Source organism: Oncorhynchus clarkii, chromosome 28, assembly GCF_045791955.1.
Source record: "Oncorhynchus clarkii lewisi isolate Uvic-CL-2024 chromosome 28, UVic_Ocla_1.0, whole genome shotgun sequence".
In the NCBI taxonomy this organism is placed as follows: domain Eukaryota; kingdom Metazoa; phylum Chordata; class Actinopteri; order Salmoniformes; family Salmonidae; genus Oncorhynchus; species Oncorhynchus clarkii.
The window spans coordinates 3249280-3266192 of record NC_092174.1 but is presented as its reverse complement, the minus strand read 5'-3'; the positions used below and the strand labels follow the sequence as shown (position 1 = coordinate 3266192).

General features: G+C 42.1%; 2 protein-coding genes across 2 annotated transcripts in view; both read right to left on the bottom strand.

Moving 5' to 3' along the window:
- The window catches only part of LOC139386660 (RAN binding protein 9), a 371620-nt gene that overhangs the window by 230959 nt on the left and 123748 nt on the right, over window positions 1-16913 (bottom strand). The window lies entirely within an intron of this gene.
- LOC139386658 (myosin X) overlaps window positions 592-16913 on the bottom strand; it is a 261409-nt gene continuing 245087 nt past the window's right edge. Inside the window, exons 30-40 of the mRNA XM_071132429.1 lie at window positions 15774-15916; window positions 15416-15607; window positions 8843-9000; window positions 8540-8663; window positions 7870-8167; window positions 5321-5528; window positions 4931-5067; window positions 3909-4029; window positions 3204-3695; window positions 2616-2807; window positions 592-2405 (exon numbers count right to left, since the gene is read on the bottom strand). Coding sequence (XP_070988530.1) covers window positions 2295-2405; window positions 2616-2807; window positions 3204-3695; window positions 3909-4029; window positions 4931-5067; window positions 5321-5528; window positions 7870-8167; window positions 8540-8663; window positions 8843-9000; window positions 15416-15607; window positions 15774-15916 — 2176 coding nt within the window. The 3' untranslated portion in view covers window positions 592-2294. The remainder of the gene's footprint in view (window positions 2406-2615; window positions 2808-3203; window positions 3696-3908; window positions 4030-4930; window positions 5068-5320; window positions 5529-7869; window positions 8168-8539; window positions 8664-8842; window positions 9001-15415; window positions 15608-15773; window positions 15917-16913) is intronic.

The following is a 16913-nucleotide window of genomic DNA, read 5'->3' as shown; positions in this document are numbered from 1 at the left end:
ACGAATGAGGATTTCTATCATCCTATTTGAGGTGTAGATTACATCTCACATTCCAGTGTTTGAACTTGTAAACACAGATGCATATGGGATTTCTGTTCATGCGACTCTGCAGCATATGGCGATGTACGCTTTAGGAGTAACGCTGGGATCCAATATTTTTTTTTTGACAGCTCTAATGCGGTGCCACTTCCGACACCGCAAAAACGACACAGCAAAAAAAACGATGTCGGCTAAAGCGGATCTGATTCAAAGGAGCTCTCAGGCTAGGATTCAATCGGATCAAGTGTGAACAGGCGACAGCTGACGCCTACATAGCTGGTGTTTTGCCGGTGTCTGAGGTGTAACTACATTAAGAGCTGTCAAGCAACAATAAGGATTTGTATCAGCCTAATCGAAGTGTAGAGGCTGCATAGGATTATTACTAATGCGACTCGGTCCATCCAATGGCAATTTCCACAATAGCCTACCGCACAGAGCTTCTTGTGGATTTGATGTGGTTCTAGCTCCGACATATCCAAAACAACCGATATGCAAATGTCGGCTAAAGCGGATCTGATAAAATTGGGCCCTTTCTATTTTTAATATTTTCAATTTTTGGGGGGTTTGGATTGGCACCGCTATGGGAGATTATGCTGTCATAAAGCATTTGATGTAAGTTAAGATGTACATTTGTGGGCCATAATTGACTGGACATTCCTAATTACCATGGCAATTAGGCCTCACAATAGTAATATTACATTTGCAACATGCAGTACAGTATAAACTGCACTGCTACGCTTATAGTCTATGGCAGGCAGTGGGTAAAATCTTCAGCAGTATCTCATGACCCGCTGCCCTGATGTCCCCCAACTCTTAAAAGTGAGGTATATAATGAGTTAAAAAAGCACGAGTCAAATAAGCACTAGGCCTAAAATCCTTTCAAATAATGCTGTCAAATAAAGCGAGGCATATAATGAGTCAAATAAGCACTAGGCCTGAAACAGTCCTTTGTAGACACACTGGAGATGTGGAAATTCCACTTCCACACTTTGAAGTGGACGCATCCATGCAAACTACAAATTTTAGCAGGTCACTTCACTCAAAACTTTATATTTTTGGGGCAGCTAAAACTCTGATTTGGTCCAACAATACAATATTGATTCCTGCATGAAAGTGTTTGCCTTGCCCCGTTTTTCCCTGTGTGCGCCGAGTAGTCTAGATGGAGAGAAGGGAAGAGAAGAATGCAATAATTGTGGAGCGTTTTTGTTTCGAGTTTCCCCTCCCTCAGTGATTAGCCCCAAGTGTGATAGCCTATTTGTAGACAAGTAAATTTCTCTCTATTAAACAAAATAAATCTGCAATTCTGAAGCCCTATTTTGACAGTAATATTCTAGCAACAATAGCCTAATTGTCAATCCAAAATTCATGCCAATCACTCACTGGTTTAGGTATGCCTATTTCACATCAAAATCGATTTATCATGCATTCCTGCTTGGACCTGTTAGATGACACAACTTGAGTTGAGAAAATTGGTATACCCAGAAAGCTGAACAAATGTTTTATTTGTACGAGGGGGAAATTTTCATTAAATCAAATAATTAATTTCCAATGATTTACCGTCTGTAAGGATGGGGTGCCGCTAAGCAGTCTGCTATTTTAAGGGCTTATTCCAAGCACTTTTAACCCTTTAATCACTGGCAATGTTCCCCTTTCAACAATCATTATATATTTAAAAATGCCACTTGAAAATAATTTGAGTTGAGTTGCATATTTCCATTTCTTGATAATAAAAGAGATGGTTCCTTAACAATCGGGAAGGGCCCGAAATTTCCAAAGCTTAGAAGTGGGCGTCCAATTGAGGTTTCATCCATTAGAAGAACCAAACATGGTACTCGTGAGTTGGTAGAAGTTTCTCCTAACCGCTGGTCCAGGGTCAGATTTATTATTATTTTTTAATCTGGGGTTTGGGGTTGGGTAATCTGATCCTAGATCTGTGGTTAGGGACGACTAATACCTTGAACCCTTCTAGATTCTGACTGGCCATGCCCCAACTCCGCACACTCATAGGAACCACCCCAGTAACACTAGTCTCACCCTGTAACAAAAGCCCTTGTAATGGTAGCATGTTAGCATAAGAAAAACAAAGCTAGCTGGTTAGCAATAAGAGCCATGAGAAAGTCAGTCTGGCCCAGAGTGTTCAAAATCACGTTTCTCCAAAACACTGAGGGAAAGGTGTCCTGACAAGGCTGTCGCAGGACTCAACCTCCCCCAGCCCTCTGCTAAGTGATGAAAGGTGAAAGGTCTTAGACGACACCTCACCAGGTGCTACACTGGCTACCGTAGCTGCTGATGGATGCAGAGTTGCTGTAGCGCTTTTTAACGATCATACTAATGTATGCTTTCATCAGCTTGGCAATGTCCATAACCTGGGGAAAGAGTGAAGGAGGCGCAGTTAGGACCTTACAGTTGACACAGTCGCTGTATAACAGAAAATGGTTTGCAACACTTTCTATGGACGTATAATTATAATACCGTGTACCATTATTACATTGCATTAAAAAACATTCCATTACCACCATGGCTCCTTATAACAGCCTATATAATGCACAAATGGGATCATGGGTGGCTTAACATACCAGACTGGTCTCGAAGAGCAGTTCGCGGCCCTCCACGGCTATTTTGTAGGCATTTGGCAGTGGGGCCCCAAACGAAAGGATGAGCTCATAGGGGAAGACCTCCAGGGGCCAGGGTTCGCCACGCTTATACACCGAGATGGCCTCCCTGCTCACCCCCAGCCACAGCTCCACTGGAAATGCCCCGTCACAGGACTAGGAAAGGAGACAAGAAGGAGACATGGTATGAGTAGGAGAAATGGGTAAATTATGGTGATTCACTTTATAGAGTTTTCCATTTCGGTCCGGATCTGGGCGTTATTTCTTTGTTTCAGTCGAACACTATGCATCCTCATCAAGCCCTTGAATCAGGATTGTGTTCAAAAGGCACTAAACGTAAGAAAACAGACTGAATCAACAGGGAAACACAAATCAATTAGTTTTCCGGATTTTGTTTTTTTACATTTTCCATTGTGTGCCCTAATGAACACAACCTAGGTGTGATAGTGGTAGAGTAGAACAAAAATGCAAAATGACCGAGGATCCCAGACAAAACGGTGTAAGAAACCCTGTGCTAAATATGTAAACCACTGTTTGGTAAGGGCCACTCACCTCCACTTCGAAGAGCGTGGATCCGTAGCCGGGCCACTCTTTGACCAGGGCCATGTACTTCACCATGGCCAGCTCCTGGTTCATCCCCTGCAGCTTCTTCCACTTGTCCACCAGGCTGGCTCGTGCTGCCGCTATCTCCTCCCTCATCCAGGCCTCGAGCGTGTTCTCCTCCTCCAACTTCTGGCGGCTCATTGAGCCGCTCCTGAAACTACGCCTTAGCGTTCCCTCCAAGAAGCTGGAGCGCTTCTTCTCCAAGGTTCCATCGGAACGGTCCACCACTGACCCCATGCCCAAACCAGTGGCCGGGGAGAAAGTCTTGGCGGAATTTTGGATGCGGGCACGCAACCGAGTCATAGGGAACACCTGAGACATTTCGGGCACGGTAGCTTGGGGGTTGTAGTCTCCGAGGAGGTATTGTAGTCTTAGGGCAGCCAGGAACTGGAGGGTCTCCTCCGGGGCTGGGTAATGGCCTCTGATCACCGCCTCATGGGCCTGGAGGAGGACAAGAGAAAGAGAAAGGAGGAAAGAGGAAAAAGAGTGTGGGGTAGTGAAAGAGATTGTCTTTGACAAGCTGTTATCATCGGATTAACGTTTAGACTGGCAGACACACAGCCAACAACAATTACGGATCTTGATAATTTAAAGTATGTAGACCGACCGACAGACAAAAACAGTGTGGATGGATATTTTTTTGCTGGTTCATACCTGCTCAAACATGAAGGCAAACTCAACACAGTCCCTGGGTACATTATCTGTGTCTAAGAAGCAGTAAAGCTTAAAATAGAACTTCCAGCCTGTCTTGGTCTCATCTTGACTTGCAGAGAGCCTGGAAAAGATGAGTGAGTGTTACTAGTACTGTTCATAAACACACACACACACCAGGGCAGTCAGGGTAGGCTAATAAAATAGGTGTTAAAAGAAAGAACAAATGTTTTAAGGGGCTTTTATGCCCAAAATACCAACATTTGCTGAAACTACATCAAAATCTCTCGTTGTACCTTCCCATCTAGTCAAATCGTTGACATGCGCAGCCATTCCTTACTCCACTCAATGCATAGGCCTTGCTGTTTATACTAGCTTCCTTTGTTGCATTGAGCAAAGTTCATATTTTGTGCATTAGTATTGTCTTGAAAGCTTCAACATTATTTGGGCGTGTCAACATAATTTGGCGTGCATCCCTTCAACTCAGTAAAAAAGCTAGCTAGTGAGCAAAAACAACCTGACAAAATAGGACTAAGGTAGGACTAAATGCATTTTCTTTAGCAATTTGCAGGTTAGGCTACTGTTGAATGAACATGTGAATAACGGTTTATTGGTGTATTCAAACTTGCAAAATGTAATCGGTGTGTGTGTGTGAAATGACCTGTGCCCACAAACCGTCTCCTGGCTTGTCCACAAACTGAAATAATTATAGCTGGCTAGACAAAGATGCTGTCCACTTTGCACCATAGAGTTAACCTGCCCCAGCGCTATCCATTCACCAGTGCTGAATCCTCAGCTACCGTTATAAAAGATTTTCCTTTGAAGCTTAATTTTCTCATTTTCGCCATTGTTTGGTCGAGTTTGCTTTATTTACCTTGATGTAGTATTTTTGATTTCTGCCTTTTATTTCAATGTAGATTTATTGTTGGAGCTATCTGTTGAGTAAATCTGGCTTTGATAATACCCTGTACCTACTCAGCCACCGCACGTCACTGACACACACACACTTTATCACACAAACATACTTTTCAAACTTGGCAAGGACGTCAGCCACCACTGTGCGGCTCTCAATGGCTTTGTCAGTGGTGTCATTGTGCTCAAACAGGGCGAACATGTTCCTGCTGTCCTCCATGGCCAAGCCCCGTATTAGCTTCTCCACCACCTGGGACACATACACACAGTTATCAACTGTGAAGTAAGCGATCAAACAAATGAGTCAAAGTAACAAAAACGGGACAAAAAAAGTAAACTTTTAGCATTTTACGGTGGTTATCTTCAGCTAACTTACCTCCGGTATTCAGCACACTGTAGACAGATATGTTTTATTTTGGTTAAGGTTATTGCAGTCCGTTACCCATTACCGTTGGATCACCACAACCCTAAACTCCCAACTTGTTTCCCTCCCCGGCTCTCACCTCTCCGGCGGTGGTGTGAGAGTTGATGGTGATTTTGCAGGAGCCTCCGCCATGGCAGTGCACCGTGGTGGTCATATCCTGGCGTGCCACCACGGCCCGGATCTCCTCCTGGGAGGGTACGTACTCCCGGCCACGCGTCTTCCTCAGGGAATCCAGGCCGAATGAGGCGTAGCGTTCTATCTCCATGCCCGGGAAGAGCTCCCGAGCCCTGGAGGAGAAACAGAGGGGGAGCCCTGTTATGCTTTTGTTAAGTTTTAAGGCTCTGCGATACTAATGAAGCATTACTTTCATGACCTGGAAATAGCCATTTCAGGATGTGCTATACCAGATGTGAATTCTACCTGACCTGCTAGCTCCCACCATATTTCACATCTATGAATGTGACGTGGTCATTTGGTAACACTTTATATGAAGACGGTATAGATAATGCCCTCATAACACCTATACATAACACTATTCATGACCCCTTTGTGAATGCTGCGGTATCATAACATCCTTCATAACACATTTATTCAACATCATTCATAAGGAACCTTGAAAATATATGTTTTTCTTTTCAGTAATTCCAGTAGAAATCTAGTGGGAGTGAGCCTGATGGTTTGGTGTTACTGGGTTAGTCCTGCACACCACAAGACTGTCTTAGCCTCTGCTGAGCTAAAGCCAAGGCATTAACTTCAGGTCTCAACATGTTACAATGACATCAATTGCTCTGGTGACATCCAGACCTGGGATCAAATAGTACTTTTTGGACTATTCCAATGGTTCCATTGTGCCAGGCAAGCTCAATAATCAAGCACAGCTAGTTAGAGCAGCCTTTCTCAAACCTCTCTTCAGGAACCCCCAGCCGTATTTGAACTATTCCAGAGCAAGCAAACCTGATTCAATTGGTCAACTAATCATCAAGCCCTTACCTAATTGAATCAGGTGTGCTAGTTTGAGGTTACAGCAAAACTGTGAAATGTCTGGGAGCCCCCGAGGAGAGGTTTGAGAAGCACTATAGTATTTGAAATACACAATTTACACCGAGGTCTGATTCCAACCCCTAGGCAGGGATGCCAAACTCAATTCCTGGATGGCTGAGTGTCTTGCAAGTTCTCTCTCCTACCTTATACTTGATTGATCAATTAAGGTCATTGATTAGTTAGGAACTCTACTTACCTGATTGTTTAGGTCTTCATTGGAAAATGATTTAAAGGAGATAACAAAAACCAGCAGATACATGGCCCTCAAGGAATTTATTTAGTTAAATAAAGGTTCAATAAAATAAATTAAAAACAAAATATATAACATCGTCCTCCGGAAATTGACACCTCAGCCTTACTGCCATTGTGGCCCTGAGCAACCCCTAAACTGCTACCTGGGTAATATTCAGAGGCTTAGCCGGTGCTCCCAGACTGGTGCGTAAATAGTGTGTCAGGAGGTTGGGTACTGTGACAGTAAAAACATGAATTTCCGTTGTACTGATGACTAAAGAGCTATTCGAAGGGACTTTAATTTAAAAATGTTTTATGAATGATGATAAATGTGTTATGACGATTGTTATGAATAATATTGCAACTCATGTGTTATGATAATATTTCAACACTCATAAAGGTGTCATGAATAATATTGCAACGCCCATAAAGGTGTCATGAATAATATTGCAACGCTCATAAAGGTGTCATGAATAATATTGCAACGCTCATAAAGGTGTCATGAATAATATTGCAACGCCCATAAAGGTGTCATGAATAATATTGCAACGCCCATAAAGGTGTCATGAATAATATTGCAACGCCCATAAAGGTGTCATGAATAATATTGCAAAACTCATAAAGGTGTTATGAATAATATAATATTGCAACACCCATAAAGGTGTTATGAATAATATTGCAACACTCATAAAGGTGTTATGAATAATATTGCAACACCCATAAAGGTGTTTTGAATAATATTGCAACACTCATAAAGGTGTTATGAATAATATTGCAACACTCATAAAGGTGTTACGAATAATATAATATTGCAACACTCATAAAGGTGTTATGAATAATATTGCAACACTCATAAAGGTGTTACGAATAATATAATATTGCAACACTCATAAAGGTGTTATGAATAATATTGCAACACTCATAAAGGTGTTATGAATAATATTGCAACACTCAAAGGTGTCATGAATAATATTGCAACACTCAAAGGTGTTATGAATAATATTGCAACACTCAACGGTGTTATGAATAATATTGCAACGCTCACAAAGGTGTCATGAATAATATTGCAACGCTCATAAAGGTGTCATGAATAATATTGCAACGCCCATAAAGGTGTTATGAATAATATTGCAACACTCATTAAGGTGTCATGACTTGTTCCAATAAGGTGTTACCCCCATCATATAAAGTGCTCCTGCTCATTAAGCAGATGGTTTTATGCAAAGTGTTTTACTATCAGCTATCAAAAATACCCAGCATGTGCGGCCCACAACACTCTGATCCTTCTAATGTGTCGTTCAACAGAAATCAAGACTGACCAAATGTCATATTTGCTACAACACTGGGCCCTCTCACCTCTTGAAGTGGAACTTGAGGTACTTGAGGATTCCGCGCGATGGCATGAACGTGCAGCACATGCATGCCAGGATCCTCCAGCTGCACAGGTTCCCAGGGCTGCAGGGCTGTGGGGGGCGAGTGGTCTGTTTGACCAGCTGGCAGTAGAGCTCATCCCTCAGGGGCCTCAGCTCCTGGCCCGTCTGCAGCACACCCTGGATGATGGTCACGGGGTCGGTAACACCCTCCAGGTGCTGCAGCAAGTTGAACATCTTGAGCGCCTCGTCCTGGAGTGTCGTGTAGCCCTTGTTCCTCAGGGCTGCAGAGGGGAAAGGGGGTAGGTAAGGGACAATTGTAGATAATAACTCAATATTTTCAGAACAGGACATGTCTAATGTACTTATAGTGTGTGTGTGTGTGTGTGTGTGTGTGTGTGTGTGTGTGTGTGTGTGTGTTTGCGTGTGGCCCTAGATTTTCAATGCTGTTTTGGGTAAAGGGAAGAGGTTACTGTCAGTTGGTGAAAAGTGAGAGCGAGAGCGAGAAATACAAATTGTGTGTGTGTCTGAGAGAGAAAGAGAGAGAGATGCATGTGTGTGCATGTAGAGGGAAAGAAAGAGGTTGCTATCAGTTGGTGATGTTGGTGAGGGAGGGAGCGGGTGCATAATGAAAGGAGCATAGTGTGCGATCTTACAGCTGATGTGGATGTCTCCGTAGGGCAGGGGCAGCAGTGGCGAGTGGAGCGGGTGGTGGCTGTAGCGCAGGATGGGGTTCCTCTTATAGATTTGCTCCACCACCTCGGAGTTCAGACAGTTCTCCTATGGATACAGAATGACATGACAATCTCATCGGAGAGGAGTAAAGGACGCTTCAATCTAATTATTTCTCTAAATAAATCTATCACTATTATATAAATACACATAATCATGGCTGTCAGGGATGTTTCCAGAGTGACTTAGTTTTTTCATTAATTTTTATTTAAAAATGATTGAAAAACCTTGATGTCCTGGATGAGCTTCTGGGTGGGGGTGTTGATGGGGGCCTTGGTGTCGATGACGTTCTGCATGGCGCTGGCCCAGCGCGTGGACTCGTTCAGGAGCTTGGTGTAGAGACGGTACGAGTGCTTCCGGCCGTAAACTGTGACGTTCCAGTAACCTGGGAAGCGAAAAGAGTGGAGGATTTAAAATTACAATTACATTTACTGAAAATGTATGAATTCAGTGTCAGTTGTTTTGGATATCATCTAGATCCAGGCCTATATGATCAGGACTATTTTCTAAGTAAGATCAACATTAATCATTTTTAACATTAAACCTGTCTTCGATTTTAAACTTGTCTTTGTATTTTATTAAAACAGAAAAAAATATGTTTTTTATTAAAACTGAAAAATGAAGTAAGGGTATCTTGAAAAATGAATATAAGACTTATATCAGTCTTAAGTATAATCTCCTTCTGATTGTACGTAGACTATACATTTACATAAATCTGTTTTCGTTATAAAAACAATTATTCGTATAGTTTTTCCCCAAATTCAGTTTTGTCAGTTTTGTTTTTCTAGATTTCTATTTTACAATTTTCTTTCTCAGGTTTTTCAGGTTTTTGCTCTCAATCGCACAGCAAAATTGAAAGTCCACAACAATGCTAAAACCACATCAGGAAACCACTTTTTAGGTCTGAAACTAGGTCTGAAGATTTTTGGGTGTAGTTACACTTTAGTTCAAGTGTGCACCTAGCAAGATGACAGAGGCGTCATGCCGATAAATCTATAAAAAAAAAAATTGTTTCTCTGCAATTCTACTAGCCACCTAGCAATTTTATGAAGTTGGCTTTAGCTACTCCAGATAGGTCCCCAAACTCCCAACCTCATAACTAGCTACCAAGAAGCAATTTCAGACTATCAATCAATTTAGAGTAGCTAACTTGTCTAACTACAGTGCCTTCAGAAAGTATTCACTCCCTTGACTTTTTGCACATTTTGTTATCTTACGATAAACACAAAATACTCTGTAATGTCAAAGACAAGGAACATTTTTAACATTTGTCCAAAAAAAAGATGAAAAATAAAACCCTAATATACACTACAAAATCAAAAGTATGTGGACTCCTGCTCATCGAAAATCTCATTCCAAAATCACAGGCATTAATATGGAGTTGGTCCCCCCTTTGCTGCTATACCAGCCTCCACTCTTCTGGGAAGGCTTTCCACTAGATGTTGGAACATTGCTATGGGGATTTGCTTCCATTCAGCCACAAGAGCATTAGTGAGGTCGGGCATTGATGTTGGACGATTAGGCCTGGCTCGCAATCGGCGTTCCAATTCATCCCAAAGGTGTTCGATGGGGTTGAGGTCAGGGCTCTGAGCAGGACCTTGCATTGTGCACGGGGGCATTGTCATGCTGAGACAGGAAAAGGACTTCCCCCAAACTGTTGCTACAACGTTGGAAGCACAGAATCGTCTAGAATGTAATTGTATGCTGTAGTGTTGCTGTAGTGTTAATATTTCACTTCACTGGAACTAAGGGGCCTAGCCCGAACCATGAAAAACAGCCCGAGGCCATTGTTCATCCTCCACAAAACTTTACAGTTGGCACAATACATTGGGGCAAGTAGCGTTCTTCTGGCACCCGCCAAAGCCTGATTCATCCGTCAAACTGCCAGATGGTGAAGCGTGATTCATCACTTAAGAGAACGCGTTTCCACTGCTCCAGAGTCCAATGGCAGCGAACTTTACAGCCAATTCTTGGCATTGCGCATGATGATCTTAGGCTTGTGTGAGGCTGCTCGGCCATGTAAACCCATTTCATGAAGCTCCCGACAAACATTTATTGTGCTTATGTTGCTTCCAGAGGCAGTATGGAACTCGATAGTGAGTGTTGCAACCGTTGACAGATGATTTTTGCGCTGTACGCGCTTCAGCACCCTCCGGCGGTCCCATTCTGTGAGCTTATGTGGTCTACCACTTTGTGGCTGAGCCGTTGTTGCTCCTAGCCGGTTCCACTTCATAACAACAGCACTTACAGTTGACCGGGGAATCCTATGACGATGCCACGTTGAAAGTCACTGAGCTGTTCAGTAAGGCCATTCTACTGCCAATGTTTGTCTATGGAGATTGCATGACTGTGTGCTCGATTTTATACACCTGTCAGCAACGGGAGTGGTTGAAATAGCCAAATCCACTAATTTTAAGGGGCGTCCACATACTTTTGTATATATAGTGTATTTTTCAGTGAGCTTTGTGTATACTCACTTCTTAGGATGCGTATCAAAGTAGTTTAGTGGAAGTATATCAATTATCAATTAATTAGTAAGGCTGATGGAACAGATCAGAATGTTAAGCTTAAATTGTTGATAAACTATTATTTCTTCACATTTTAGGCACAGCAAAGTGTACACGATTGTAGGCCTTACGTGTGAATGTTCCAGAATTCACTTTGCATTGTGAGACCGTGAGACATCCCGAAAATCGGTCTTCTCACGAAAACGTCTGTAGCTTCTGAACAGTTTGACCTACAAACTATTATGACCACTCTATGGAAAGGGGATACTCTCCGTTTTGCTCTACGACCCCCACAAGTGTCAGGGGACTCGTCTGATGTCGGTACAGTTGATATGCCGAACTGAGTCCGAACTGTTTGGGCTACAAACTAATGTGACCCCACTGTGGAAAGGGAACACGATGGTGTTCTCTGTTTTGCTCTACGACCCCCACAACTGTCGCGGGAAGTATGAAGGAAGTTTGTGCCTACCAAAACAAGTGGTTATGTGTAAAAATTACAAAAAACACAATACGAGCATTCTTATGTCTCCTAGATAAAGGACAAGCACGTCAATACCTTGTTTTTTATGTAGCTTTTTTGCCATTTATGAATGTGTTATTAAATGCGTTTCTCTGGGCTATAGTAGTAAAGACCATACTCAATATTATATCCCCCCCAAAAATACATATATTTCTTTTGATACCTAAAGGGGTCCTAAAATTCAAAATCAAATAGCTAAATTATCCAAATTATGACCATCTTAAAATAATTCCATATGTCAGCTTAGAACCCCCCCAACAGCTTTTAAGAATGAAATGTTAACTAACCTATGCCTACCTGGCAGAATGATATCATGATTATTTGCAACAATCTAGATACTTTTTTTTTGCAAACTCCATCTCATGTGCTACAGAAACACCTCTAATCAAACAACAGTCCTAAGTGCCTGTACAGTGGAATTAAAGAGTAACTACACTAACTACACACTTGGAAAAAAAAAAATATTCTCTGTGGTCTCTTGACGTGGTTTAAGCATTTACAACATGGATTTACAACATCCAATTTAGTTGTTTTACTATTAACCTGTTGAGTGCAGGGGGCAGTATTTTGATGTTTGGATGAAAAACGTACCCAAATGAAACTGCCTATTTCTCAGGCCCAGAATCTACAATATTCATATAATTGTCAGATTAGGATAGAAAACACTCTAAAGTTTCCAAAACTGTCAAAATATTGTCTGTGAGGCCTCCCGGGTGGCGCAGTGGTTAAGGGTGCTGTACTGCAGCGCCAGCTGTGCCACCAGAGACCCTGGGTTCGCGCCCAGGCTCTGTCGTAACCGGCCGCGTCCGGGAGGTCCGCGGGGCGACGCACAATTGGCCTAGCGTCGTCCGGGTTAGGGGGGCTTGGCCGGTAGGGATATCCTTGTCTCATCGCGCACCAGTGACTCCTGTTGCGGGCTGGGCGCAGTGCGCGCCAGCCAAGGTTGCCAGGTGCACGGTGTTTCCTCCAACACATTGGTGCAGCTGGCTTCCGGGTTGGATGCGCGCTGTGTTAAGAAATAGTGCAGCTTGGTTGGATTGTGTATCAGAGGACGCATGACTTTCAACCTTCGTCTCTCCCGAGCCCGTACGGGAGTTGTAGCGATGAGACAAGATAGTAGCTACTAAAAACAATTGGATATCACAAAATTGGGGAGAAAAAGGGTTAAAAAAAAAATAAAATAAAAAAAAAATATATATATATATATATATATATATATATTGTCTGTGAGTATAACAGAACTGATATTGCAGGCGAAAGTGCGCGTAACAGGCAGTCCGGAAGTGCTGTTTTTCCTGAAAGCTCTCTGTTTCATAGCCTGCCTTCACTCCATTTAAAGGGGTATCAACCAGATTCCCTTTCCTATGGCTTCCCCATGGTGTGAACAGTCTTTAGACATAGTTTCAGGCTTTTATTTTGAAAAATGAGCGAGAAAGATCACATCGCGTCATTGGATGGTTGGGTGCCAGCAGCATTTTGCATGCGCAACAGTTTGGAGCAGACATTTTCTCTCTCTCTCCTATTGAAGAAGCTACAGTCCCGGTTGAAATATTATCGGTTTATATATTGTAAAAACAACCTGAGGATTGATTATAGAAAACATTTGACATGTTTCTACGAACTTTACGGATACTATTTAGAATTTTTGTTTGCCTGCTCTTGACCGCTCGAGTCTGTGGATTTCTGAACATAACGCTCCAACCAAATGGAGGTATTTTGGATATAGAAATAATCTTTATGGAACAGAAGGAACATTTATTGTGTAACTGGGAGTCTCGTGAGTGCAAACATCTGAAGATCATCAAAGGTAAGCGATTCATTTTATTGCTTTTCTGACTTTCGTGACCAATCTACTTGGCTGCTAGCCGTTTGTAATGTTTTGCCTACTGAGAGAGGTGTTCTTACATAAACGCTTGGTATGCTTTCGCCGAAAAGCTTTTTTGAAATCTGACACGCCAGGTGGATTAACAACAAGCTAAGGTGTGTTTTGCTATATTGCACTTGTGATTTCATGAAAATTAAATAACTTTTAGTAATTTAATTTGAATTTGGCGCTCTGCAATTCAGAGGATGTTGACGAAAAGGATCCCGGTAACAGGATGAATGAATTAAAAAAGTGTGGCTTCAACAGCCAAAATCTGAAAAAGGGAAAAATCTGAAACCTGTGAATTTCTGACTAAGTTTGACAGCCTAATTTATCTGTTTAAATAGTAGGCATACTATTATCCTACTTGCACAGTACTGCTTGGGTTGGTCTGACTGTGAAAGACCAATATGGGATTTATCATTTTTAGGTCATTCACAGTGTGTCACTGTTTCTCTTAGAATTTTTCACACAGGGAACCTTTCCTCCACCGTGTGGGCCGTTTGGGACATTCTGGAGTATACCCACTTCTCCAGGCACCACTACACTGCTTTTAGATACACGCCAAACATGCTGCAACTTGTTTTCTCACAAACGGTCCGCTCTCTGTCTTCACAGCAACTCACTGACTGGAGACGAGCAGGTTAAAGAGAACGTCTCTGATTGGATGGAAAGTTAGGGGTGATTCGACTAATGAGCTGTCGGTTATTCTAACTAAAGGGACAAACTAGGGGTGCATAGGGAAATTAAATATAAAGGCCTTTTCTACAGTGATCTTGTTAGTATGAGATAATAGCAGCATTTCCATGACTACATATTACGACACATCATTGTGTTTTCACACTTTCACTCTCATTTTGGATAATTCTCCACTCACTTCCAGACTCTCCAAGCATTTGTAATACAAGATAAAATAAAACAAACAAAATAAACAAACACTTCCTCCCTCAGCACATCTGCATCCTAATCAGTGTGGCTACCTCATGGACTGAGTGAAGTTTTTGGAGAAGTGTTCTGGTTATATTCCTTCCTTACATACCTGAAGTTTATTTCCTGTTTCTCCTTTGATGCGCTATTGATTAAGTTTGTCCTCTTTCCTTTTACATATGTATCTGATGTGGTTTAGATCCCTCAAACCCAACTCTGGACCTCGAAGCCAGTTCCACTGCATTGCTCATTGTTCCCCTATAATCAGGGACTGATCTAGACATGGGACACCAGGTGTGTGCAATTCATTATCAGATACAACAGGAAACCAGCGTTTTACCTACCATTGCCTAGTTTGTTAGCCATTAGCCTAGCCTTATCCTCTTATACAGGCCTTTGTTCTTGAGTATCTACTTATCCTTATATTGTTATACTGAATTAGATATGTATTCTTTATATGGTTTATTTCCCAGAAAACATCCATTCCAACTTTTGTCCTTAGAGCCGTACCCTCTTCCTTTACAAAACACCGAAGCTTAAAATATCAAGACCAAGAAGACAAACCTGTGTAACACAAACTCCTCTCACCTTGTGTTCCTACAGACTCACCCGTAGTGTTACCTCCCAGCCATCCCTTACCCGTTTTATTAAGCTACCTTTCCCTCATTCTTACACGAATCGTACTGTCCTGGCTCGGATATTCTCTTTTCACATAGTCCTTTCTAGCAAGGTTCGCATAACTATGATGAAATGCGTAACTAAGCCAGCACAGTAGAGTTCGGCTTGACTCGGCTCAGCTCAGTAGTGTGAAAAGGCTATCACCTGGATGTGTAACCAAGCCAGCAAAGTACAACACAGCTCGGCTTAGCTTGTAGGGTGAAAATGTTATCAGGTGCGTACAAAACCAGGCTAGCGTGGTAAAATACAGCTCGGCTCAGCTCAGTAGTGCTAAAAAGGTATATGTAGCTAATCCAGTTCTAACCTGTCTCCTTGAAGACCTTCTCGTCAGGCTGCACCACTGAGCACAGGCTATTGAGCACCAGGGTGCCCAGCTTGAGGGTGTTGCGCTCCGAGCTTTTATAGTAGTCCAGAGAGTTGTGGGTAAGCAGGAACCAGCGCTTCTTCAGCTTCAGAGAGGCTCTGCTGCTGTTCTTCATCTCCTTGTGGAGCCAGCCTAACGAGGCAGATATTTGAACCATTTTAAAAATCAAATATCAACCGAAATGTATCCCTAAAGGTGTAGCATAATATAATATAACGATCTGGTCAGATATGCTGTAACATAATATAATAATATAATGTCGGACCTCTGGCGCTAATGTAACGTAACAATGTCTGACCTCTGATGATGAACTCCTGTCCCTCCACACGCGTGTCTCCTTTGGAACGTTGTAGCAATGTTATCCAGTGGTGCATCTCTTCAGGAGTGTCGGCATTGCAGTGTAACACCCTGTTAGCTGTGATCATCACAAAGGAGTTGGTCCTGGGAAGGGAGAGGAGTGAAGTTGTAGATTTAGTTCAATCTTTGTATTTGTATTTATTAAGAATCCCCATTAGCTGCTGCCAAGCCAGCAGCTACTCTTCCTGAGGTCCAGCAACATTAATACCGATTTAGACAATAAAAAATATTACATGACATTACATTTCATAACACTTTTCAAAACACATTAAGTGTGTTCCCTCAGGCCACTACTCTACTATCACAGACAGTACCTACATTACAAAATCCATGTGTATGTGTGTGTAGTAGAGGTCGACCGATTAAATCGGAATGGCCGATTAATTAGGGCCGATTTTAAGTTTTCATAACAATTGGAAATCAGTATTTTTTTTACACCTTTATTTAATATTAAGAACACATTCTTATTTTCAATGACGGCCTAGGAACGGTGGGTTAACTTCCTCGTTCAGGGGCAGAACGACAGATTTTTACGTTGTCAGCTCGGGGGATTCAATCTTGCAACCTTGCAGTTACATTGCACTCTACGAGGAGACTGCCTGTTACGCGAATGCAGTAAGCCAAGGTAAGTTGCTAGCTAGCATTAAACTTATCTTATAAAAAACAATCAATCAATCAATCATAATCACTAGTTAACTACACATGGTTGATGATATTACTAGTTTATCTAGCGTGTACTGCATTGCATATAATCGATGCGGTGCGTATCGTTGCTCCAATGTGTACATAACCATAAACATCAATGCCTTTCTTAAAATCAATACACAGAAGTATATATTTTTAAACCTGCATATTTAGCTAAAAGAAATCCAGCTTAGCAGGCAATATTAACCAGGGGAAATTGTGTCACTTCTCTTGCGTTCATTTCACGCAGAGTCGGAGTATATGCAACAGTTTGGGCGGCCTGGCTTGTTACGAACTAATTTGCCAGAATTTTACGTAATTATGACATAACATTGAAGGTTGTACAATGTATCAGGAATATTTAGACTTATGGATGCCACCCATTAGAGAAAATACG